At 36.5% G+C, this 27837-nt stretch overlaps 1 protein-coding gene across 1 annotated transcript in view; it reads left to right on the top strand.

Moving 5' to 3' along the window:
• The window catches only part of LTA3 (Dihydrolipoamide acetyltransferase, long form protein), a 240140-nt gene extending 230765 nt beyond the window's left edge, over positions 1-9375 (top strand). The window contains exons 15-17 of the mRNA XM_089402121.1: positions 8576-8636; positions 8727-8807; positions 8891-9375. Of these exons, the coding sequence (XP_089258247.1) occupies positions 8576-8636; positions 8727-8807; positions 8891-8949 (201 nt within the window). The 3' untranslated portion in view covers positions 8950-9375. The remainder of the gene's footprint in view (positions 1-8575; positions 8637-8726; positions 8808-8890) is intronic.
• The last annotated feature ends 18462 nt before the right edge of the window (positions 9376-27837 follow it).

Below are 27837 nucleotides of genomic sequence, written 5' to 3'. Positions count from 1 at the left end.
GCCACATTGAAAAGACTGTCCATCCTAGCCTGAGTACATATATACCCTTAACTCAGATTAAGCCAACTCGTGCAGTCCTAGATGAATTGTATTGAAGTAATTACACCATTGCCTACAGTAAGGACAAAGTGCATCATTTGCTACACAATAGATTTTCATCATTCTATCATCCTCGTAGCAGTAAGGGCTTCAAGCTTAATTATTACATTAATTTGAAGTAGCAGGGTTTTGGAAACAGTCACTTCAAAGAATTAGATATTTGTTGGTTGACTGATCTGTGGCTGAAGCACGTGTCTGGAGCTTATTCCTTGAGGCTAATCCAAGAATTTAAGGTTGATTGGTGATGTCCTAATTAGATGCTCAGTATACTAAACCGAGACACGTTTATGGACATACTTTTGCCCATTCTAAAGCATAATTATGAGATCTCTGAGATACTGTTTGCAAGGAACAGTTCTTGAGCTTAATGGTTGACTAGAGCAATTGTTGTTTTGGCTTGAACAATTTTAATGAATGATGGTTTAATGGTATCTGTTGGGCATCTGTGGTTTCTTCATGTGTGAAGTCAACCTTGTACATCAGTTGACTGCTCAGGCATCTATATAAGTCTCTGATTGAATAAGGGTAAGAGGTCTTTAAGGTCAAGGATCCATCTTCAACAATTTAGGCAGAAGTATCAGTTCTTAAAGTGAAGGCAAATCATCTGAAGCAATATTAGAGGCACATCATCTTCACCAAGACAGATCAAACATCAAAGGACATCATCCTCAAGCATTTCTAATTACATCTGTACTTCAACACATGAGGTATGATTTTTGCATGAGGTAGGTACTATTGAGATGGCATCATATTTGCAGTAAGATCTATTTTTGCATCAACACACACACACACACACATATATATATTCATGCATACAGTCAGCAATAAAAAAAGTATTGGTATGTGGCATCCTTGTAGTCCAAAAGTCGTTATGGTATTTTGGCAAGTCATATGGAAATTCTGATCAAAGTTGGGATCAAGTCATGGCCTTGGACATTTATCTCTCTGTTGAACTTCCAGCTCCTCTTCAAAATCTTCATCGTACAAATAAAGGAAGAAGCATAGCTTTCCTACTGTTACTAGCCAAATTGCATTCATAAAGAAAAAAGAGTCTAGTCTCCTATGCGTAAAAGAGACCTAGGACAATGGATTATTAGTAAAAGCTCATCACCCTGTTCTTTAGTTTTGGACAGTAGCGCAAAAGCATTAATGAATCTGTACTGGTACATTCCACTGAGAGAAATGATGTCAATATACATTTCTGTATGAGACCAATGACTTGCACATTGACATAATCAACTCAATATCAGTTGAGCCAACTTGTGGAGATTTTCTGTCTTACAGTAGCTATACTGGCATCAAGAAGTGAAAGCATCTGACTCTAGTAACAGAATGAATTCTCCTTCTGTTTTGAGAAGAAAATTTGTAAGCTTTAATACAGTCACAGGAAACTTCAGTAGCAAAGCACAGAATCTGCTGAAGACAAGTGTCTAGGATAAGATCTTGAATTTCTCTAAAGGAATGGTCTTCCTGAAAGTATGAAGACCTATAGCTATCAAGGATAGAGCTCTGTGCAGTGAAGATTCTTGGTTATATGCGGCATCAATTCTACTATTTGTGGCACTGCCCTAGGTATAACATCTCAGCATATGCAACTCAACATCATTTATGTTGTCTCTTCAGTCCAACATCATGTATGATATCATTACAAGTCCAGTAGCCATGATGATATATTGATGACAGTGTTATAGTCTTGCTCACAAACCAAGTTGTGAACAAGACAAATGTAATCTTTGGATAACCTATCTTTTGAAGATCATCTACTATGAAGGGATCTGACAGTATAAGAAATTGCAGCACCCTTGACTTTGATAAGGGGCGTAGCACACTTGAAGCTTTCAGATCAGCTAGGAGAAGAAGTGCATGGCATGTTGAAAAGTGTAACTAGCTTCGATTTTCATAATGACATGTAATTATAATTTTATGTAATGAGATGTAAAGAAGAAAAATAAAATTATTGTATTGACTTGCTTCATGGGTTTCATGAGCAAGAGATTTTGTTTTCGAGTCAAGACTCCCATTGAGAGTCTTTAGGAATTATTTGTCATCTAGTCATAAAAAGGTAGGGTCATTATCATGTAATGAAGTCATGTTACACTTTGTAAAAGGTCAAACTTTTCTATGTAAAGAATCCTTCAAGACCTTGTCACTTATCCTCTTCAAGTCAGCCTACAACGATGGAAGAACTTGCTAGAAGAAGTCAGCCTACCTACTTGAGATCATGTTGGCTTAAGGGACATGAGAAGATGTGTATAAGTAGCCACACTTGGCCTCACTTAGAGGCAAGCAACTTGACAAGCATCCGATCAAGAAGTGCAAAGAAGAGCCCAACAATAGAAGTGTGAAGAAGATATAGCGAAGGAAGGTTTCTTCTGGGGATAGCGAAGAAAGGATTCTTCTAGGTATAGCGAAGGAGAGATTCTTCTGGGTATAGCGAAGGAAGGTTTCTTCTGGGGCCATCGAAGGAGGTACTCTTCTAGTGTTCTCGTTTTGGGTACAAAAGAAGAAGGACCAAATGCATTAGGAGAAGATCGAAGGAGAACTTATTGTTGCATAGGAGGCTGAAGAGAAGCAATATAGAGACTAGGGTTTCTAATCTAGAGACCGAGATTCTATAGAGATAGCCAAGAAGAGCAGTGTGAAGTCTAGAGACCGAGATTCTCTAGAGGAAGCCAAGAAGAAGCATTGTGAAGGATAGAGACCGAGTTTCTCTAGAAGTCGAGGAGAGCAGTTCGAGATCTAGAAGGAAGTCAAGGCAGAGAAGAGGTAGAACATCAAGGTTAGTGACAAGGTTCTTGGGAGGATACTAGAGTCAAGGGTTTTTGTCATGGTCTTGGTATTCATCAATTGAAGATCTATAAGAAGAATTTTGATCAGGTTTTCCTCTCAAGAGGTGAGAGGTTTTGGCCCTGGATGACTAGCCTACATAGTGTCACGTGTCTTCTATTGTGTATATTGGTAATTGTCTTGATGAAAAGAACATTACAATAATATACCGAAGAGAAGACTATAAGCTAAGAAGTAAAAGTATATCACAAGCAATTATCAAGCAGAGAAATCTTTTAACTATTCATGCCCTAGATTTCTCAACATGGCACTTTGGAAGAGTTCTTTGTATCGATCCCTATCAACATGAAAGCAAAGAAGAAAGTGTGATGAGCAGAAGATCTTGATTTTGGCATCTTGGATGCATTAAGTCAGGTCCTATAGGTGTGGATGCCAGAAAGACCCTTCCTCATCATGGATTGGGTAAATTGATACGCTAGTAGCTGTTATCTTGTGTTGAAGGATCATACAGTTGTGTTGAAATAATCTCATGTGAAGATTTTTTTAAGAAGTACCATAATCTAAGTTGCACGAAACGGGGAAACGCGGAAGCGAAACGAAACGCGACCTCCCCAAATTTTGGAAACGGGGAAACGCGAATATATATAATAATATATATATATATATATATATATATATATATATATATATATATATATATCTATATATATATAGATATATATATATATTAAAAATATTTAAAAATTATTATTATATATATGTGCAATCATAAAGCATGAATGATACATTTACTTACATAAACATTTAAACATTAAGATTAAATTTACATCACATTTACTACCTGGAAACCTTAAAAAAAATTAAAAACAAATTTAAAAAAAAATAAAAATTAAAAAACAAGTGTTTTTTTGGGGAAACGTGGCACGTACGGCTTGGAAACGCGTTTCCGGCCGTACGGCCAAGTTTCCGTTTCGGGAAACGTGGCCGTACGGCCGGAAACGCGTTTCCAGGCCGTTCGGTACGCGGAAACGCGTTTCCGTTTCGTTTCCGTACGGAAACGGACCCTGTACCTGCGTTTCCTGCAACTTAGACCATAATCCACCTAAAGCAAGACTTTAGAGGGAGCTATGATGTTTATTGATGATGTATGCCCTACATAAGAGGAAGTTGAATTTTAAAGTCAAGTTTATCTTCCTTCAGAAAGAGCTGAAAGTCATGAATAGACCGTATTAAGAGGGTCTCAGTTGAACATTGAGCTCTGGGAGCTCCTAGAAGCTTGGGGGTACTTCTTGATGCTATGAGCAACCATAGGGTGAGTGGTTCACCTTCCCCTATAGGTACGCTAGGTATAGGGTGAGTGGTTCACCTTCCCCTATGTTACTTCATGATGATAAATGACACATAGGGTGAGTGGTTCACCTTCCCCTGTGATACTTCATGATGATAAATGACACATAGGGTGAGTGGTTCACCTTCCCCTATGGTGGTTGACATGTGTGTAGGATGAGTGGTTCACCTTCCCCTACTATTGATGACACATGTAGAGGATGAGTGGTTCACCTTCCCCTATGGCATATGAGCAGGATGAGTGGTTCACCTTCTCCTGCAGATACCCCAGTGAGAGATGCATATAGGCATCTGTTGACATGTCGGTGGGGCGTGGTTCATCCTTTCCCCACATGTAGGATGCTCATTTCCTACGATTGATGGTTGACATGTCAGTGGGATGTGGTTCATCCTTTCCCCACGTGTAGGATCCTTCCTACGATTGATGGTTAGCGTGTTTGTAGGATGTGGTTTATCCTCTCCTTACGTGTGGTTGGCATGTGTTTGTAGGATGTGGTTTATCCTTTCATTACGTGTGGTTGTGACATGTATTTTTAGGATGTCGTTTATCCTTTCCCTACGTTTGGTTGTGATATGTTTGTAGGATGTGGTTTATCCTTTTCCTACGTGTGGTTTTGAGTAGGATGTGATATATTCTTTCCTCGCTGGTGTTCCTGCATCATCCTACCCATGTAGTCCAAGACACATGGGAATTACCTCTCATCTAGCCAATGAGCTGGGAAAAGTGGATAGGGACCATAGCACTACCGATGGATGCATCGTGTACTGTCGTACTCCCTATGTCTAGGATGCATGATGTTCAAACAACTTGATCACTTGGGATCAAGTTCGATTGGGGTTCGACCCCTAGTTATGTGGACTGACTTTTGTTAGTGGAGAGTGGCAAGGTCTTGTGACTCACTTGATCAATTCTTCTTCATTATCTATATCAATGTTCAGCAGAGTTGAGTCGAGATGCAGAGATGGTATATGATGACAGGATGACATGATGATGGATGGATTGGAAAGTGGAATTATCCCTAGTTGAGAGGGAGTGTTAAAATTGAGAACTAGGCCCAAATTCCACTTTGGACAATTCATTTGATGAAGATAATTATTACATTAAATTCCCCTTTTCGAGAGGACCAAAGTCAACCTAAAGAACATCAAATTTGGATAAGGAGTGTTGAAAAGTGTAACTAGGTCCGGTCTTCATAATGATGTGTAATTATGATTTTTATGTAATTGATGTAAAGAAGAAAAATAAAATGATTTAATGCTTGCTTCATGGGTTTCATGAGCAAGAGATTTTATTTTTAGATGGCTCCCATTGAGAGCCTTTAGGATTTGTCATAAAAGTCATATAGAGTCAATGTCATGTATGAAGAACCCTTCTTGGGCATGTTACTAATGTATATGAGTCAATAGAATTGTCTAGTAGCCCGCCAATTTTCAACATTTCGCCCAAATCTTCTTCTCCACTAAAGCTCAATGATGGAATGTGAGTGATCTCACACCCAAACTAGCTAGGGTCTATGGTTTCAATACCGAAACTAGCAACCAACAATGAGGGTTTCCAAAAATTTAAGACTCTTCCTCAAAAGTTCTCCAAAATTATTTTTCTCAAGTGAGCAAATGCAAGAATGAGGAGAGAGGCTCTCATTTTCCCTTTTTTATAACTCACTGGACTCTTTTGCCACCCTTTTAACCTTTTCTCTCCAATAAAATAATAAAAACACTTTTCCTTTCTTTATCTAATGAAGTGACTTTTATTAACTAATTAAAGCCATTTTTAATCCTGAAAAATGCTTAATTCGCCTCCATAATCACAGCTGCCCTTTTTCATCATCTTGCCCTGTAGATCTTTTCGCACTTATTCCAACGAGCTATTACGCTAAGGTGTTTATCCGAATAATCCGCCCCAAATAGCACTTTAAGCATAAATAATTAAAATATGTCTTTTAATAACTCCATTTTATGGGATTTGCTGGAATGCAACAGAACCAAGAGCAAACTGTGTGGAACTGATCTTGATGATGAAATACGGTAAGCAATCCCACTTGGGTCCCATAAATTTCCTCCAAACCCGCCGGAGAGTGGATCAATCATCAAAGGCATTTGAAGCTGGCTATTTGTGGATCATGATGGGGTTGCTGGCTGGCAAGCTGAAACAATAGGAGAATAATTTTCTCCTAGGGGTAACAGGGCCCTAGGGTTTACTTGCAGCCTCCTGTTTAGAGTTTAATGTTTTAAACTTTACTTGCAGGTTATAGTGAAGGCTGTTAATGACTCACTAGTAGACTATAGCCTGTTTAAATCCCCGCAAAGATAAAAGAGCAAAACAGAAAACCAAAAAAATACCCTAAAAATTTCGTATGAGATGTTCCTATAAGCCCTAAATAATAAACAGTAATCAGTAAATGATCAAAGCAGTCTGTTGGGGTACCTCCAAGGGTGAAAAGGAAGCTAAAACAGGCTTGTAACAGATGCTTTCTGAGTAGAACCCTGAAAATACACACTGTTTTTGATGCTCTACATTTCCAGTAGTTGGTGAATGGCCTTGGATGAATTGCTTCATCCTTCTCTGGCTCTGCAACTGGAAGAAAGAAAGTAGCTCAAACAGTCGGAAAAAAATGAAGAGAACCTACAAAAATATGCTTTTATAGACTAACTGGCCTGATCCAACTTTGTCTCATGATTTGAAATCACGATCTGTTCCAAAATCTCAAGTTTGAGTTGTGTTGACTGAGTCAAACTTGGCTAACACAAGTTTGAAGCGGCACATTCTGAATTGGCTTGTTTGGAGGCCAATCCAAAACTTGGAAAATCGTAGTTTAAAGTGTGAACCTGGATTCAGTGCTTCTAACTATACCTGGAAACTTAGGGTTGGGTCTCATGTGAAGACGTAATCTGGTTGCAAGCATCCTAGGGTGACCAAGTGGCTAGGTCTGTTGCAAGCCTATAGAAGCAAAGCAAACTAGTACAAGATTACAGTCACTAATTCTGAGGCCAGAACCAGGGCTCATGATGATGCATTTTAATAAAAGCTTGTGACTAACGAGAGTACAAGGCAGTTATTAGTTCTGAAGAACATAGTTACATGCATACCTTAAAATTATGTTATTTTTATAATGTAGGTGCTTCCTTATTAGTAATTCAGCTGGAATCTTCTTCGACAGTGATGGTTATTTCTGTAGTAGGTGTGATTGTATTATTTGAGACCAAAAGTGTAGGTGCATATAGAGTATGAGATGGAAATTTGAATGGAAATGTGTCAAGTAGCCCAAACTATGATACTTTGGTTATCATATTTATCAGTGAAGTCATGCAATTATGAGTAGGAAGTGCACAGTAACGAGGAAAGAGAAGCTTTGGATGATGGGAGAAATGCACCCTGGATTCTCTATATACAAACTACCTTGTGTTTACATTACTCCCCCAGATTTATTGTACTGTGGCTCAGGTATGACGCAAGGTGGCTGGCTGCTGAAGCCTGCCATGATGTGGGACAATCTCACCATATGGTCTTTTATATGGCTTCTCCTTCTTCAGAACATTTTTTCTCCTCTGGATGAGGCTGTCTTACAAGTTGCATAGGATAACATAATACTGCTGCTGTCTTTATGTTGATTTTCTTACACAGCCCATACAAGGCAGCTACCTCTGTTTCCTACCTTTTGTGCAAGGATGTAGTATATCTTCCAGTGCTGAGCTGAGGATTACTTGTAACAATTTATCATTCCAATACAGTTCTAGCATTGTTTTTATAGCTTGCCACCATAGTTTTCAGTACTAAAGTTCTCGAATGCGTAAACTTTATCCTTCCTCTGTTTTCACTGTCTTGTATTTAGTTACTATATCCTGAAAGTGCAACCTGGAACTCCAGTAATGAGCACCAAATTTAATAATACTGGAAACTAAGGGTAATGTTTTGTACCGAATGTGCTCTATAAATTATATGGCCTGGCATATGTTCTTATTTTCATTAGTTAGTCCAACGGGATAGCTCGACTCTTTAACACCAATGTCACTGGACATTTGGCGAGTTCCATGTGAGCAGGTGAGCTGTTTGAACCCCCTTGATTTAGGTGCACCCGTCTATGCCAACAAGTTTACTATGGATGCCATCCTTGAATGTGGGGAAGCATCCCTTTGGTTTCCCCACGATGTTTTCCTTGGGAAAAAACATATTTTCATTACTCATCAGGTTTATTTGTATATATTAAAGTAGATTGTCAATTTATCCTCGAGGAAGATAAAGTGTCAGAAAAGTTTGATTAGCAATGCTTTTGCATAGATATTATTCTTAGGAATCCTTTTGTTAGGTTTAGCATTCATATTGAGAAATTTTACTGTTTTGCAGGCCTGCATCCTGGCTGTAGGTAGAGGCAACAAAGTGGTCAAATGGGAAGAAGACTCAAGTGGTATGTCGTTTGTTTAGGCATAGGTCATATCTTGTTTGTTTCCAACTTGAAGCAAACATGCGGTGGTCTAAGCTACACTACTATATGCAGGGCAAGGAAAGGCACACTCTGTGACACAGATGAACTTATCATTATCAGCTGATCATCGAGTCTTTGATTATGACATCGGAGGTAGGCAACATATTCAGTAGATCGTATACTAAATTCTTGTGGAAGCCTGTTTTTAGAGTTATATCTGTAACTTGATTGTGCAGGTAAGTTTTTGGATGCCTTGTCCACAAACTTCATGGAAGCCAACAGACTTCTCGTATGAGATACCTTATGAGTTGCAGCCTGTTATCAAGCTACAATTCAGTTATATGTGTTGTTTTGTCTTTGGATCCCCTGTTGATCGGAGGGCATAGAGTTTTGTGGCTATTTTGGTCATGAAAATTTTGACAATTTTGAAAGGTAGCTTTTCAATTTTCATAAAAAATAAAAATGTTCCCCATTTATGTGAGACCACTGTGCTTCAAAGGCAGATTGAGAAATCTCTATTGATGCCTCTTATTAATTAGCGAATTCTGCCTTTCTCCTGGACATGGATTATTCTAAATCCATGTCCATCAAAATACAAACAACGAAAGATGTTCAGATGACATTAAGTTTGGAAAAGGCATTCTCTACTGTTGCGTAGGAAATCTGAGAGGCAGGGTGGTTTCAGATATATAAAACAACTCAAGCTCCATTTTATTTGCTTTGCATGTTTTTCAATAAATATAAGATTATCAAAGCATCTAATCTGATTGAAACCCTGGCTTTTTTGACTTTGGGGTTTGCTTTTCTTTTCATTTTTACAGCAGAAATCTCCAGCATACTCTCCATGTTAGTTTGTTTGCCAGAGTAAATTATAATTGAAAATTATTTAGTGCCAATATCATTGTAAAGCTGTGCCGAAGGCTCAGAACATTCAATGTAAAAATAGTCCTATTTTGAGTTATTCACTCGACTATTTATCCGGTGTGTTATCGTCACATAAGCCATTGCAGATGAATGTTGGATAATATGTTTCCCTTATATCTTACATGATTTGAATTTTAACCCATCTCTCGTGTCAATCATGATTTTTTTTATATGTGCATGTAGTCAGAATAAATGGATTAGTGGGCGCAAATGTTATTTCATATATATATACAGTTGAAAAAGTGGTGATTTTGTGGGGTTACGACTATTTTCCCATGTCATTGTCACATAAGCGATCGCAGGTGAGTGTTTCGTAATGTCTCTCTTACATGTTTTGCATTTCAACCCATATTTCTCATGTCAATCATGAAGAATTTTGTTTACGGGTGTAGTCAAATTAATTAGTTTATGGAGCCATTTGTTATTTATTGACCATTGAAACACCTGGTGAGGTGCACTTATGCTAATGTTGTGAAGTAATGGCAACGCTTGAATAAATGTTAGTATTGGTGGTCACAATGTTAGTGACCTAACAATTGGGCACCTTTAAATGTTAGGTGGATGGTCAATTATACGGAGTTCATCTCATAATCTTGAGGATAAGTGCGTTCTCGACCTGATGTACATTTGACTTATATCAGTAATGTTCTTTGTTATTGACATCGTTTTGAAGGTTGTGTGCATATATTTTGCAAAAAATTTAGAAGGTATCAAAGTGATACTTATCTTGGAATTTCAAATAGAAATTAAAAGTATGTGTGTGTAAGTTGATATTTCTTTAAACGGCCAAAACATTCTACAGAATTAGATACTTCTAAATTCAATACATTCTATTCAGTAAAATACTTGTATGGTGTGAATCAATAATTTAAAGAATTCAATTTATCAGTGATTGTAGCTTAAAGATGAAAATATGACAAACACAAAAATGTTTTTGAAGAAACCTCAAGGCCTTGTATGAATGACACTTGAACAAAGACAAGATTTAAGCAGTCATCCACTTGAAATATATCGAATACATTGAACACCGAGAGATATAAATGTTTCTTAGAGACATGATTTAAGGTTGTAATAAGCCAAAACTTGAGTTAAGATTCGATAGTGAATCAACTGGATCGACAAAGAAATGTTTACTTTATAATAGTCTCATAGTGGGTGTGCTCACAATAGTTAGGATGGCTACATGAATCACAAAGAGTGTAAAAAATAACTGAGATTTGCATTCACTTCATAGTAGACATACAACGTTGGACATGGGTTGTCACAAAATGTTGAGGATGAAGGTTTGATGCTTACACAACATTTAGACCATAAGAAAGTGGAGAAGTTGGCCATAAGTGAGAAAATAGATGCCTAGCACTTGATAGTCTTAAATGTAACGACACGAGATTGCAAATGTCTAAAGTGTGACAAAAAGAATCCTAATGTGATAATTCTAAAAGGGGTTGTAGTTTCATGTAATGGATAAGATTGTAAGTGTTGCAATGAATGAAATTAGAACCACAATTGATAATAACAATGTGATGAATGTGTTATTAAATGTTTGGCCCCAAAATAGAATGATGTGACTTTTATAATCCAATTCATTAAAATGACACCGTGAAGAATAAAAGAGGTGAGAGTAGTATTGTTGCCATTCACAATATCAACATTGAGGGGATGTATCGTTATCAACAAAATTGATAATGGTGAGTATCTATCTTGAGCTTGGATGATTTCTTAAAAGGTAACCTCTTAAGCAACCCTTTAATCAAAAGGAGTATTAGAGGGATTTCTCAACGATGGATGGTTGGTTAGGGAAGTTTTGATTGCTTCGACTTCCAAAACAACATAAAAGTGATTTTATAGACTACCAATAAAGAGTTATAGATTTGTTAGAGCATCAAGTAGCCTCAAGTAGGCTTTATTTCTTGAACAAGTGTTGAGCTTTAAGCTCCTTCAAATGTGTTAGATCACCACCCTCGAAAACAACTAGGAAGGGGTTTTGTCAAATACATCCATAAACCTTTGCTTTGAAGAAGTATAGCCATTTGATCCTTCCAAGTATGATAATTAGCCACATTCAATTGAGGAAATATCCACTTTGAATCTGTTATGCAACCAACACACAAAATAGAAGAAACATCAGATCAACGACTTCAAAATCAACCTCTTCGAGGGGGCAACCTCCTTTACATTACACAAATTAACACTTGGATGATACAAATGACAAGACCTCCTTTCTATATATAGGAGTCTAAGGGGTTTCAATACAATCAGAGCCTACATAACAATAATATTGTAGGGGCACAACAATAACAATAGTGGGATTCTATGGGGCACAATAATAACATGGGGACTACATGGGCACAATAACACAATAAGGAGGTTCCACTAATAAAAATAAGGGATTACACTAGTAGTATAGGGACCTAACATGCCCCTCTCCTTCAAAAAGTGTTGTCCTCAACGCTTGAGTAGTTTTGGATGCTTCTGTATAAAATTCTCATCCTCCCATGTGGAATCTTCAGAGGTAAGTTCTTCCACTTGATGAGATACTTTGAGATTGATAGATTTCATAGCTGTCGATTTCTTGTTTCTGTGACTACAAGTTCCAATATGATTTTTCCTTGTCAAGTTCTGACAATATTGTTTTAACTGTGATCTTTTCACCTTTAACCTTGTTTAAGCATGAAACATGGAAAACTGGGTGCACTCGGGAAGATGTAGGAAGATCTAATTTGTATGCCATAGTACCAATCTTTTGTAACACCTTGTACGGACCATAATACTTTGGTGATAATTTATTATCCTTCTTAGCTTGCTTGAGAGACATTTGTTTGTATGATTGTAGTCGTAGAAATACTTAGTCACATATATCAAAACTTCTTTCGCTACGTTGTTGATCTGCTGCTTGTTTCATTCTATTCTGCGCCAAAGTGAGGTTATCATTTAAGAGTTTGAGAACTTGTTGTTGATGCTTGATGTGATCTTCCACTGCTTGAACCTTAGAATTTTCTTTTAAAGATAATGTGATAGATGGTGGATGATATCCATAAAGTGCCATAAATGGGGTCATTTTTGTTGCATTATGGAAAGAAGTGTTATACCACCATTTAGCCAGAGACAACCATTTGACCCATTGTCTCTGTTTATCAGATACAAAGCAACGAAGATATCCTTCCAGACATTTGTTCACTATCTTAGTTTGCCCATCAGATTGAGGATGATAAGATGAACTATGAACTAACTGGGTACTCAAACAACCAAATAGTTATGTCCAAAAATTTCCAATGAAAATGGGATTTTTTCGCTCACAATAATCTTTGGGTTTCCATATAGCTTTTGAATTGTTTCCATAAATACAGTAGCAAATGTACTGGCTTTAAATAGATGAGCCACCATGATGACACTCTTTCCTTTGGACTTGGGTAAACCTGTGATAAAATCCATTGAAACCTCTGCCCAACGTTGACTGGGAATGGATAAAGGTTGTAACAGACCCGAGGTCTTAATTGTCTTAACTGTATTTTGTTGGAAAACCAAACATTCTGCCACAAACTTTTGAATATAAGATTTAAGGCCATCCCAAAAAAATCTTTCTTAACTATGTGGTAAGTCTTTAAAAATCCCAAGTGCCCTCCTAAGGGAGAGATGTGCAATTCCAGAAGAATCTTTTGTTTGAGTTGGGAATTTTTAGAGAGGTATAAGTGATCTCTGTACCATAATGAATCATTTTTCCAGCTAAGTGTATCAGATGTACTGGGATCTTGCTGCAACTTTTGAATGAGTGTCCACGCTTCTTCTTGATTCTTCCATTCATCCCTTGCTTCGTTTATCCAATCTAGTTGGATAATAGACATGGCACAAAACAATGCTTCCACATCTTCATCCTTTTTTGAGAGTGCATTTGCAACAACATTTTGCTTCCTTTTTAATAGATGATTTCAAAGTCATAACCCAACATCTTTGTGACCCATTTTTGCTACTTTTCCGAAGATAATTTTTGTTCTAAAAAGTATTTAAGACTATCATGATTTGTTTTTACCTTGAAGAGTCTTGCCATTAGGTAAGGTCGCCATTTCTTAAGTGCATGTAGTATTGCCAACATTTCCTTCTCATAAATAGCTTTGTGTAAATACTTTCCTATGATTGGATGACTTTCAAAAGCAATGGGTCTTTCTTCTTGCATTAAAACAACACCAATTCCATTTCGTGAGGCATCATGCCACAATAAAGGTTTTTGTGAAGTCTGATGTTTGAGGGAACACTTCTTGGAATCAAATGAATACCATGATCATGATCACAAATAGGTAGGAGGCTTTTGGGGATTTCAAATACCTTGGAATGATTGTCCAAAACATTTGGAGATCTGGAGAAATAGATGATTTCGATGTGGGAACCTCTAGTAAACATTATTGTGCAATTACGCCTTGTTGTTCTTCCTTTAGAAGCTTTGTCATGTTGTTAGAGTTGATTATCTTTCTGGTTTCTTTGCAATACACTTTAATTCAAATTATTTTCCTTCCTAAAAAAAATTCAAGAAAAGTTCTTGAAAATTAAAAGCTGTCGTACCCAAAGATTGTAGCCATTGGACTCCTAGTACAACATCAACACCACCCATTGGAATGGAAATCATTGAACTATTCAATACATATTCTCCCATGGCTAACTTGATATTATGGCACTTTCCAGAGCAATTTATGGTTCCTACATTTGCAACAATCACTTGACACTCTGGTGTTGGATATAGAAAGCAATTCAAATACTTGACTATTTTACAATGAATAAATTATGGGTACTACCTGAATCAATCAACACTATTACATTTTTTTCTTGATATGTCTTTCTATCTTGAGAGTTTGAGGAGTGGTAATTCTTGCCATTGCATTACAAGATATGGTCGTATTCATTTTTTCTTTTTCTAGGGTTGGTTCTGGGTGTATATCATTTTCTTTTGATGTTTCTTGTTCTTTTTCTTCCTTATCTTCACAATCTATGTAAAATCATTTTTTCTCAACACACTTATGACCTTTAGTGTATTTGCTATCACAACTATAACAAAACCCTTTTGCTCTTTTTTCTTCCAGTTGTTGTGGTGTCAACCTTGTAGGTTGTGGAAGGCTAGGGGCAACAACACTTACATCTTTATAGTTGAGTGGTAGGCTTCATTGTTACCATAATTTTGCTTTCAAATTTTCTTGCCAACTTGAATGCCTTTTCCAATGAATCAGGTTCCCAAAAGCGATTCTCATGTTGGATGTTATCCTTTAAAGTCCCTATGAACACATCAATTCTATGCTCTTCTATAATACCTTTTACCCTTATATTCAATTTTTGAAATTCGTCAATGTGCTCCATTATTGAACCCTTTTGTTTGAGATTTATCAATTGCCTAAAGAAGGTGTTGTTTTTTGTATTCTCATAATGTGTTATCATTTCCTCCATAAAAATTGACCAAGTGACAATTTGTTTACGAGAGTAAAACCACCGATACCATACAAACTGATTGAGTTCTAAATATAAAGTTGCAATGCGTACTTTTTGGATGTTTTGCACATTATGGAGATTGAAATATTGCTACATCTGTAGTATCCATGTTACATGATCCTTGCCATCAAACTTCCTCATATCGATCTTTGGAACATGGTGGGTTTTCAATCAAACATTAGATTCTATGGAATCATGATTGATGTTTTTTTGTTCTGATCATGAGTTTCCTCTATTACCTTTTCGCCATTAGGAAGCATTTCTTGAAGCAACTTTATCAAACCTCCTTTTAAACCTTCCATGTCTTTGTTCAAACCTTTAATGTTTACTTTTAATCCATCCATCTTAGATTCCACGCCATCCATCTTAGCTTCCATGTCTTTCTTTAAACCATCCACCTTAGCTTTTGTTACTTTTTGTGAGATTGAAATTTGTTGCACTTGGTCTTTTAAATCTTGATACATCATATTTCATTTCTTCCTCTTCTTCATGAGTCATGGTAGAGCTTTTAGGTTGTTTACTAGGTGTCTCCATTTTCTTTTTTCGGGGCATCAATTAATGATAATTATGCTTCACTATACCCTTTGAACTACTTCAAACTAATTTTTCAAACCAAATTTATGCAAATTTTTAAAAAGACTGCACATCTTTTTTTTTGCTTTGTAAGCACTTGATGTTGAATCTGCGGTATCTTTGTAATCCCAGATCTCCAAGGTCTGAAATTTCGTCTTGTGGTAGCCCTCTAAGACCTCTTTCCAACAACACAAATCTTATCAAGATTGGATTCTCTAAGAAAGAGTTATTCTAAATCTCCCATTATGACCTGATTATACACTAGTTCAGTAGAGAAAAGTTGTACGACGTGCCACATGTCACTGTTTTGACCTTTGTATCTAGAAATGATACACAAAAACCTACAGTTCGTCTTCTTTCTGTAACTTTTACGAAATTTCAATTTGATGCTCAAAGAGAAAGTTATTACGATTTTCCTTAGGTCACCTGTTTAGATATAATTCGGGAGCCTGCAAAAACCCTAACTTCCTTGGATTATATCTCCGAAAATATAGTGAGACAAGATTTGAAATTCAGACCCGAGGTTTGTTAGGATTGCGGCTCAAATGAGTTTTAATCTCAACTTTTGAAACTTCATAGAAAACAAGTTATAACGAAAATGCAATGATGACTTGTTTGAAGCAACAAAACCCTACAATTCAAAGCTCTGATACCAGATGTTATGCAACCAGCTCACAAAATAGAAGGAAAGATAGATCAACGACTTCAAAACCAGCCTTTTCGAGGGGAAACCTCCTTTACATTACACAAATGAAAAGTTCTTGGATGATACAAATGAAAAGACCTCATTTCTATATATAGGAGCATAAGGGGTCCCAATACAATCAGAGCCTACATAACAATGATATTGTAGGGGCACAACAATAACAGTATTGGGCTTCTATGGGGCACAATAATAACAACATGGGGACTGCGTGGGCACAATAATACAATAAGGGAGTTGCACTAATAACAACAAGGGGTTACACTAGTAGTATAAGGACCTAACAAAATCCATTAGGATTAGCCACAATAAGAATAAGCCTTCTTAGTGTTTCACCTTGATAGGACAAAAGGGTAAAAACCATAGGGGACCTTAGGTAAATATGTGTTGGCCTTGAATAATAGTGAAAAGACCATAAAAATACACATCGAAATTCGAGAAGAGTGATGTTCAGTTTAAACTTTTAATGACCTTAGAAAAAATCTCCCAAAAGGGTTGATCCAAGACAATCCTACTTTTGTCGTCAAAAGAGAATTTGAGTGATTCCACTATCTAATAGTTTTCGAATTAGCTATGGAATTGAAAGTAAGGCATACACTCCTAATACCATGTAGAAGTTTCAAAGTGTGTCAGACCAGGTAGTAACTCCTAATAAACCATTCATTCATATTCATTCAGGTTGGTCTTTATTATATACATGAGGGAGAGACTGTCCACTTCATTTGCCGGTGACTATTCATATTTCTTATTATTTATTTACATCAGTAACACTTATTCACCCAATCTTGATGATTAAGTGTCAACATTCCCCCCCTTAATCTGAAGGGATGTTGGTGAGCCTAAGCATCGTTTTGAATCGTTCAAGCTTTTCTCTTCCAAGTGCTTTGGTGAAGATGTCTGCAATTTGCTCATTAGTGGAACAATGGCAAAGATGGATTGTTTTGGCCTCAACATGATGTTGAATCAGATGATAATTAGTATTGATGTGCTTTGTTCGATCATGGAACTTTGGGTTCTTGGTCAACTTTATTGCCGAGGTATTGTCAATCATGAGTGGTGTCGATTGTTCTTGTTTTATCTGCAAATCTTCAAGAATTTTCTTGAGCCACACAATTTCTTTTGTTGCCTCAGCTGCTGCCACATATTCTGCTTCTGTTGTGGAATCTGTTGGAACTAATTGTTTGCGTGATCTCTAGGAGACAGCTCCTGATCCAAGAATCATAGCATAACCTGAAGTAGATACCCCAGTTTCTTTGTCTCCATCAAAGTTTGAACCAGAGCATCCAATCAAGCTGAAGTCATCCACCTTTGTATACTTGATTCCAAATTCTTGAGTTCCCTTCAAGTACCTTAAAACTCTTTTTGTAGCAGACCAATGTCCCTCACAAGGCTTTTGCATAAACCTAGAGAGGATTCCAACAGCAAATGAAATGTATGGTCTGGTAGTAGTTAGGTAGTTGAGACTTCCTACAAGCTGTCTATACTTTGTTGCATCTTCAAATTCTTTTCCTTCAATGGATGTGAGCTTTAAGTTTTTTTCCATTGGAGTAGTAAGAGGATTGCATTCTATGATGCCAAACTTGTTCAACAGATCTCCAATGTACTTCTTTTGGGAAAGGAATATGGACTTCAAATGTTGAGTTACTTCAATACCAAGATAGTAATGAACATAGCCCAAATCAGTAATTTCAAAACCTTTCTTCAATTCCTTCTTTATGGATGCAATATAGCTTTTATTGTTCCCTGTCATCAAAAGATCATCTACATATACCACAAGATATACAACTATTTTGCCAACTTTCTTGACAAATAAAGTTGCATTATCAAGAACATAATGTTTGAAATTGAGTTTCAGAAGATGCTTAGTTAGTTTTTCATAACAAGCTCGCGGTGCTTGTTTGAGGCCATACAAGGAGTTCACAAGTTTGCATACTTTATGTTCATGTCATTTCACAATAAATCCTTCAGGTTGGGACATAAAAACATTCTCTTTTAGATCTCCATTTAAGAAAGCAGTTTTTACATCCATTTGATGGACTTTCCAACCATTCTAAGCTGTTAGGGCAAAGAGTGTCCGAATGGTAGCCCATTTTGCTGTGGGGGTAAAAGTATCCTCATAATCGACCCCTTCCTTCTATGCAAAACCTTTTGCCACAAGCCTCGCTTTGTGCTTGTCAAATGAGCCATCAACTTTATACTTGTTCTTGTAGACCCACTTGCAGCTAATTGGTTTGGTTCCTAATGGAGGATCAACCAGCTTTCAAGTGCCATTCTTTATCAGGGCATCATACTCCTTTTGCATTGCTTCTTTCCATTCATCATGAAAAGCAGCTTCTTTGGAGGAAGTTGGTTCGAAATCTTTAGACAAATTCAATTCAAAATCATAAGAAACATCCATATCAACAGGTGAATCAGAGTCATCTATATCACCTCCATTTTTCTGGTTTGAATTTCTAGTTCCCGTCTTTCCAACCTCATCAGGATGAACACTTTCAAGTGTCTTTATCAATGACTTGGGGGGACCTTTCTTAGATGGTCCAGGCTGCTCCGTTGATTGAGTTGGGATTGAATAAGATTGAGTCTCCAAATTCTATTAATCACATTACTTAAAGCATCATCCGTTGTTGGAGTTTCATGCAGGGGAGAGATTTCTTCAGAAGAAGATTCCACATGTTGATCTAGTATAGGAATCCACCCTTCAAGATGTGGAATCTGATTATCAAATTCTTGAAATGATTTTGCATTTGCAAATATATCCAAGCGATCAAGTTGCCGCTCAACAACATTGTCAGTTTTGGATGATTCAAGAAAGATTACATCTCTAGATACAGCAAACTTTTTATTGACTTCATCATAGAGATGGTATGCTTTGGAGGTGTTTGAATACCCCAGGAAGATACACTTACGACTTCTTGCACCAAGTTTGTTTCTATGTACCTTTGGTATCATGACATAATAGGTAGAACCAAAGACCCTGAGATGCTTTACTGAAGGAATGTTCCCATACCACATTTCATATGGAGTCTTGTTTCTAATAACATTAGATGGACATTTATTCTTTATATATACATCACATAGAACTGCATCAACCCAAAACATCAACTTTACATTTTTGAAAAACATCATGGAGCACACCATATTTAAGAATGTCCTATTCATTCTTTCAGCTACATCGTTCTGTTGGGGACTATAAGGCACAATTGTTTGATGTTTGATCCCATGTTGGCTAAGATAGTTTTCAAATTCATTTGAAGTGTATTCTTTTCCATTATCAGTGCAAATAGAGCCAATATGAGATTGTGCATCATTTTCAATACATTTATGAAAGTTCTTGAATGTTTGAAAACATCATATTTGTTCTTCAATAAATAAACCCAACACATTTTGGTGTAGTCATCAATAAATGTCATGATATATTTATTTCCATTTGCAAAAGGAATAGGCATTGGACCACATAAATCTGAATGAATGAGTTCAAGTTTTCTATGTGCTCTTGAATGTGAATCATGAAAAGACTGTTTGGTATGCTTTCCTAGAATGCAAACATCACATTGCTTAAGTTTCCTAGGAATTGTAGGCAAACTAGAAACACCATTTTTCTTCAACAAGTGGAGGCTATCATAGTTCAAATGTCCAAATCTAGCATGCCATAATAAACTTGATGGAAGTGTACCTTCTTCATAATGAGAATTGTTGTGCACGAGCAGAGGTACCTTGCAGCTTGAGAAGCCTTTCTTCTTCTATTCCCCTCATGACAAGTGAGTGGTCAGATGCTTTTCTCACCTCAAGCTTGCCATCAAACATATGAATGGAGTGACTTTGCTGGCGGATGTGGACCAAGGACAACAAGTTTCTCTTTAGCTGTGGGAGATATAGAACATGTTGCAGAAGGAAGTCTGGAAGACCATGCAATTTAAGCCTGATTGTGCCAAGCCTTGATGGCTTGATTTTTTATTGGTTTGCAAAGTATACTGCTCCATCAACATTGTTAGTAAATTCTTCAAAAAAATCTTTTATATGAGTCATGTGGCAAGTTGCTCCTGAATCAAGCAACCAATCATTTTTCCAAGAAGCAAGTGAAGCATTAAATAAGTCTTCATTTACTTCGATATTACATTGTGCCACAACATAATGAGCGGATTCAGGTGCTTTACCTTTGTCTGTGTCATTAGTTTTACCTTTGGGTTGATTTCTTTGCTGCTCAATTTTGTCCCAAGGTAACTTGCATGTAGAGGCATCATGTGATCCATTTCTTTTGCAGTGTATGCAGTGCAAATTTGAATTTTCTCCTTGAGAGTGTCTGCCCCCCTGCCTTTGAAATATCTTCCTCTTCCTCTTCGACCACCTCTTCCTTTGGAAAAATCTTGGGCAAGATTATTTTCTTTATGAGCAAGGCACACAGCCTCTTCAGAAGGGGTTGTCTTCTTTCCAAAAGATTTCTCTCTTTCAACAATTTTTTTCACAAGAGAGTCAAAGGTAATATCTTTGAGATTTCCATTTACTTGCAATGACTCAAGATAATTGGAGTAAGTAGGATAAATTTCCTTGAGAAAAGCGATAAGAGGAATATCCAATTCAGCTTTAGTGACTTTGATATCATGCATTATAGATTTTACTTTGGATGCAAGAGCAAGAGGATCATTATTTTGTAATTCAAGAGTGAAGAGTTTAATCATGAGTTGAACAACTTCAAGTGCAGAATGTGAGTCATAGAGTTCTTTCAGCTTTTGTAAGGCTTTGAAAGCAGTTGAAAATGGTGAAATATGGCGACTCACCTTTTCACTTATAGATGCTACAATTAATGCGTAGGCTTTGTTGTTCTTATTTTCCCAAATGGCGAACTCTTTGTCTGAGGTAGGTTGTTCTGGCTCTTTGTCTCCGTCTCCAATACACACTCCTTTCCACAACTCATTGAAAATGAGGGTGTGTTTTATCATCTGGGACCACTCAGGATAGTTCTCCTTGCCAGTGAGAACTATTCCCACAATAGATATGATTGAATGCATACTATAAAAAAATACTTCTGCTGGCAAAAAAAATCTGTGTACTGTAAAAAAATACTTATGCTGGCAAAATGTGCTTCAAAATAATACAGCCTTATTCTTCCTTCTTGATTAGGTAAGAAATTGATTTAATATACAAAGAGAAAAACTATATTCTATCCATATAGAATATCACCATTTTTTTGCATTACAATATGGTTGCAATTCAAGAGAAATAAACAATATCAACTGCTCAAAAGCGAATCGGAATTTTGATGCAAATTGGAATTTGCCAAAAACTTGGACGGAAATATAATAGGCAATATCATCCCGTGAGTACCAAGATACCATAACTTGCATGAAAGCTCAAATCCTATGCTTTACACCTTGACTGCATACTTTTTCATTGGAAAATACATCTCTTTCTTTTTCTGTCTCTCAGTCTTCAATTCTTCTGGGGACGCAAATCAAGAGGCAGGTACTTCTTTTTCAGACCAGCTAGCCAAAGAGCAGAACTAATGCGTGCCTGGAGCAGAACTATATTCTATCCATATAGAATATCAATGGAACGTTGGCCATCAGCGTGGAGAGAGCAGCGTAAGGAACCTAGAACCTGGAGAACTAAGGTTTGAATGATAGACATAGCATGAATATACGGTTTCAGTCATGCGTGCCAAAGCTCCAGGAGATAAAACCCTATAGGTGTATATAACTTCTCCTTTTTCTGTGCGACAGTAAAAAGAACTCAGGTAAGTATCTTATAGAACCTCCGACTAAGAGACAATTGAAACATCAATTTGGTAAGTAGAAGAATGTCTGTACAAGTCTGGAAGATGAAGGGTTTCACCCGTTTGGTAAGCTTTCACCCAAAGTGATGGGAGCAGGGCCTCCTTCTCTCGAGCGGGCAAAGAATGAATGTCAATTAGTGTCTATTCACTAAATATAGTTACCCAAACCTAACCATCTTTTGGTGAGTGTTTTGTAGGAGCAGCGTAAAAAAACAAAGTCAATCAATGGAGCAGAGAATAATGGTAAATAACAGATGGAGCAAGTCTGGAAATGGAGCATTGTTATACTAGTGTGGAGAGAGCAACAACGTATGGAGTATTCAACAACGTTTATGGCTTCCTCGCTCAAGCGTTACCTAGATTATCACGCAAAGCGCAGACCCTGATTATCATGTTAAGGGCATACTTCGATTTATGAAAAATGGTAGAAGGGAGTTACAATGGCAGTTAGAAGCCAAAAATGATGTTGACTCTGATACCATGTCAAACCAGGCAGTAACTCCTCATAAACCATTCATTCATATTCATTCAGGTTGGTCTTTATTATATACATGAGGGAGAGATTGTTCACTTCATCTCCTGGTGACTATTCATATTTATTATTATTTATTTACATCAGTTACACTTATTCACCCAATCCAAATGATTAGGTGTCAACAAAGTGAAAGTACAAAAATCAGATGGAGCCAAAGACAAACCCACATTTATGGTAACCTAATAGGTGCACTAGAGAAAGAGAAAACTACCCTAGCACAAGTGCATTGTGATGCGAGATTATCCTTGGGCAATAAGGTAGCCTATGATGTAGTGCTTAGGGGCCTAGAATAATAGTCACACAACAAAATCACTCATGGAAGATAACAAATTTGCAAGTGCAAGAAAATAGTAAGAAACATTCCGCACGTAGTGTTATCCAATTAAAACCAATGCAAAGACATTCAAGGCTAATTTTTGAAACCAAATTTATGCAAATTTTTAAAAAGACTAAACACCTTTTTTTTTGCTTTGTAGGCGCTTGATGTTGAATCTGTTGTATCTTTGTAATTTCAGATCTCCAAGGTCTGAAATTTTGTCTTGTGGTAGCCCTTTGAAACCTCTTTCCAACACCACAAATATGATTAAAATTGGATTCTCTAAGAAAGAGTTATTCCAAACTCCCATTATGCCCTGATTATACACTGGTTTAGTAGAGAAAAGTTGTACAACGTGCCACATGTCACTGTTTCGACCTTTGTACCTGGAAATGATACAAAAAAACCTACAGTTCGTCCTCTTTCTGTAACTTTTACGAAATTTCAATTTGATGCTCAGAGAGAAAGTTATGACGATTTTCCTTAGATCACCTGTTTGAGATATAATTCGGGAGCCTGCAAAAACCCTCCTTGGATTATATCTCCGAAAATATAGCGATACAAAATTTGAAATTCGGACCCGAGGTTTGTCAAGATTGCGGCTCAAATGAGTTTTAATTTCAACTTTTGAAACTTCGTAGAAAACAAAAAGTCCACGATGACCTGTTTGAAGCAGCAAAACCCTACAATTCAAAGCTCTGATACCAAATGTTATGCAACCAGCTCACAAAATAGAAGGAAAGATAGATCAACGACTTCAAAACCAAGATTTTCGAGGGGGAAACCTCCTTTACATTACACAAATGAAAAATTCTTGGATGACACAAATGAAAAGACCTCATTTCTATATATAGGAGCATAAGGGGTCCCAATACAATTAGAGCCTATATAACAATGATATTGTAGGGGCACAACAATAATAGTATTGGGATTCTATGGGGCACAATAATAACAACATGGGGACTACACGGGCACAATAATACAATAAGGGAGTTGCACTAATAACAATAAGGGGTTACACTAGTAGTATAAGGACCTAACAAAATCCATTAGGATTAGCCACAATAAGAATAAGCCTTCTTATGAAAGAATAAGGCCTTTAGTGTTTCACCTTGATAGGACAAAAGGGTAAAAACCATAAGGGACCTTAGGGAAGTATGTGTTGGCCTTGAATAATAGTGAAAATACCATAGAAATACACATCAAAATTCGAGAAGAGGGATGTTCAGCGTAAACTATTAAGGACCTTAGAAAAATCCCCCAAAAGGGTTGATCTAAGAAAATCCTACTTTTGTCGTCAAAAGAGAATTTGAGTGATGCCACTATCTAATAGTTTTCGAATTAGCTATGGAATTGAGAGTAAGGCATACACTCCTAATACCATGTACAAGTTTCAAAGTGAAAGTACAAAAATCAAATGGAGCCAAAGACAAACCCACATTTATGGTAATCTAATAGGTGCACTAGAGAAAGAGAAAACTACCCTAGCACAAGTGCATTGTGATGCGAGATTATCCTTGGGCAAATAAGGTAGCCTATGATGTAGTGCTTAGGGGCCTAGAATAATAGTCACACAACAAAATCACTCATGGAAGATAACAAATTTGCAAGTGCGAGAAAATAGTAAGAAACATTCCGCACGTAGCGTTATCCAATTAAAACCAATGCAAAGACGTTCAAGACTAATTTTTCAAACCAAATTTATGCAAATTTTTAAAAGGACTGCACACTTTTTCTTTTTTTTTTCTTTTTAGGCACTTGTTGTTGAATTTGCTGTATCTTTGTAATTGCAGATCTACAAGGTCTAAAATTTTGTCTTGTGGTAGCCCCCTGAGACCTCTTTCCAACACCACAAATCTGATCAAGATTGGATTCTCTAAGAAAGAGTTATTCCAAATCTCCCATTATGACTTGATTATACACTGGTTCAGTAGAGAAAAGTTGTACAATGTGCCACATGTCACTATTTCGACCTTTGTACCTGGAAATGATACACAAAAACCTACAGTTCGTCCTCTTTCTGTAACTTTTACGAAATTTTAGTCTGATGCTCAGAGAGAAAGTTATGACGATTTTCCTTAGGTCACCTGTTTGAGATATAATTCGGGAGCCTGCAAAAACCCTAACTTCCTTGGATTATATCTCCAAAAATATAGTGAGACAAGATTTGAAATTCGAACCCAAGGTTTGTCAAGAGTGCGGCTCAAATGAGTTTTAATTTCAACTTTTGAAACTTCGTAGGAAACAAGTTATAACAAAAATGCCATGATGACCTATTTGAAGCAACGAAACCCTACAATTCAAAGCTCTGATACCAAATGTTATGCAACCAGCTCATAAAATAGAAGGAAAGATAGATCAATGACTTCAAAACCAGCGTTTTCAAGGGGGCAACCTCCTTTACATTACACAAATGAAAAATTCTTGGATGATACAAATGAAAAGACCTCATTTCTATATATAGGAGCATAAGGGGTCCCAATACAATTAGAGCCTACATAACAATGATATTGTAGAGGCACAACAATAACAGTATTGGGCTTCTATGGGGCACAATAATAACAACATGGGGACTACATGGGCACAATAATACAATAAGGGAGTTGCACTAATAACAATAATGGGTTACACTAGTAGTAAAAGGACCTAACAAAATGCATTAGGATTAGCCACAATAAGAATAAGCCTTCTTATGAAAGAATAAGGCCTTAATGTTTCACCTTGATAGGAAAAAAGGGTAAAAACCATACGAGACCTTAGGGAAATATGTGCTGGCCTTGAATAATAGTGAAAAGACCATAGAAATACACATCAAAATTCGAGAAAAGGGATGTCTAGTTTAAACTTTTAATGACCTTAGAAAAATCCCCCAAAAGGGTTGATCCAAGAAAATCCTACTTTTGTCGTCAAAAGAGAATTTGAGTGATGCCACTATCTAATAGTTTTCGAATTAGCTATGGAATTGAGAGTAAGGCATACACTCCTAATACCATGTACGAGTTTCAAAGTGAAAGTAAAAAAATCAGATGGAGCCAAAGACAAACACAAATTTATGGTAACCTAATAGGTGCACTAGAGAAAGAGAAAACTACCCTAGCACAAGTGCATTGTGATGCGAGATTATCCTTGGGAAATAAGGGAGCCTCTGATGTAGTGATTAGGGGCCTAGAATAATAGTCACACAAAAAAATCACTCATGGCAGATAACAAATTTGCAAGTGCGAGAAAATAGTAAGAAACATTCTGCACGTAGCATTATCCAATTAAAACCAATGCAAAGACATTCAAGAACAACATTTACAAGCATTCTTGTATCAATGGTTGATGCTTTGGCTTAATTACATTCATAGAGATTATGCATAGGTATTTGGATCATACAACACCATTGACAACTATATAAACCAAATCAATGAGAAGCCTAAGTTCCTCATTACATCAAACTCTTAAATATTTAAGCTATGAGGGGTTGATTTTATTTTCGTTTATTTACTAAGTTATTATATTTCTTGGATAACCTAAACATCATATATTCAATATGATAATAATCACTCTATTGTTAATTACAACTAAGGCTTTGTGTCTTGAATAATCAAGACGACTTGGAAAAAATGAATGCATAAAATGCAATGTGGCATTTTTATTGTTCTTTGCATAGAAATTAGATGCACCTTTTGAAGTCCATAAGTTGTTGTGCTAGTAGACAAAGATGTTCTCTACCTGTTGACAAAGAAAAATTTCCCACAAACAGTTAAGGGGTCTCCCTGGTTTGAAGTCCCAATCAGATCTCACATTGTTCGGGATAGGAGCCCCATCCAGTATGTGGGCCCGACTGTCACCATGTATGTTTTAGTTCTAGTTGTCGAATATGGAGATGTTAGAGTGAGGGCAAGAACGAAATGCTTAGAAAATGGGGACGAAATCAACCCACGATTAATAGCTTGAAGTACAAAGCACGAGTATAACAACAAAACTATGAGGAGTATATCTTAAACGAAGTCAATGAGCTGAAACCATTTAAGACATACACGAATGAGAATATAGTAGAAGTTAATCCCTAAACCTTGTTCAAATTGTCATTTGAAGGAAAGTATTGATTCTAATGGGATGGCTATGAGTCTTTTTTTCCTAAACTGTTTGTATGTTTGTGTTTGGTAATTTAATTAACCTTAAATTACTTGCATAAATTATCGTCCATGGCTAGTAAGCTGATGAAGTGTAAGTGTATTGTATATACTAGAAGTCTTTGATTATTTACACCAATTCTAAATTAAGCTGAGTTATCGAAATATAAATTCTAGATTAAGTTATTGTAATGCACATGAGCAAAACAATTATTCCTAGAAAACAAAATGATCACACTCTTTTATTGAAGACTACTTATAGAAAATCTCACAGCTCTGCATATAAGTAAATCAATCCCACACTTATTGTAAATGAAAATTAATTGCACTCTTATAAAAATTGTATCTAATTATGAAATCCACACAACCAATAAAAATCTCAGACTTATAAATCAATCTCACACTTGTAAAATGAAATTCAATTCATAAAACACACACACTGCTATATATCTGAAATATGCTTTGTAAGAATCAACTCATCTATCAATATAACACACTCTTGCATGAAAAACCAAAATAAATTGAATCTCTGCTTAACTACATCCACACTTGCTCGAATTATAAATCACTTATGTTTGAAATGAAATATCTAATTTTGACTGCAATTAAATCCTCTATTCTATAAGGCAAATAAAGTACTAAGTATAAATAATATCACTGCTATCACTTTTGTTAAGCTTAATTCATGTGCATCTGTAAACAAAAGAGATGATTAGTAAAACAATCATAATTTGAATATCAAAGTAATTCTACTCAATTGAAGAGAACAAAA

This window comes from Pinus tabuliformis, chromosome 2_1 (genome assembly GCF_031772625.1).
Source record: "Pinus tabuliformis cultivar Carrire ecotype Pingquan chromosome 2_1, CPIR1, whole genome shotgun sequence".
NCBI classification, from domain to species: Eukaryota; Viridiplantae; Streptophyta; class Pinopsida; order Pinales; family Pinaceae; genus Pinus; species Pinus tabuliformis.
The sequence above is the reverse complement of the archived record's forward strand: the minus strand, read 5'-3'. Positions and strand labels throughout refer to the sequence as shown.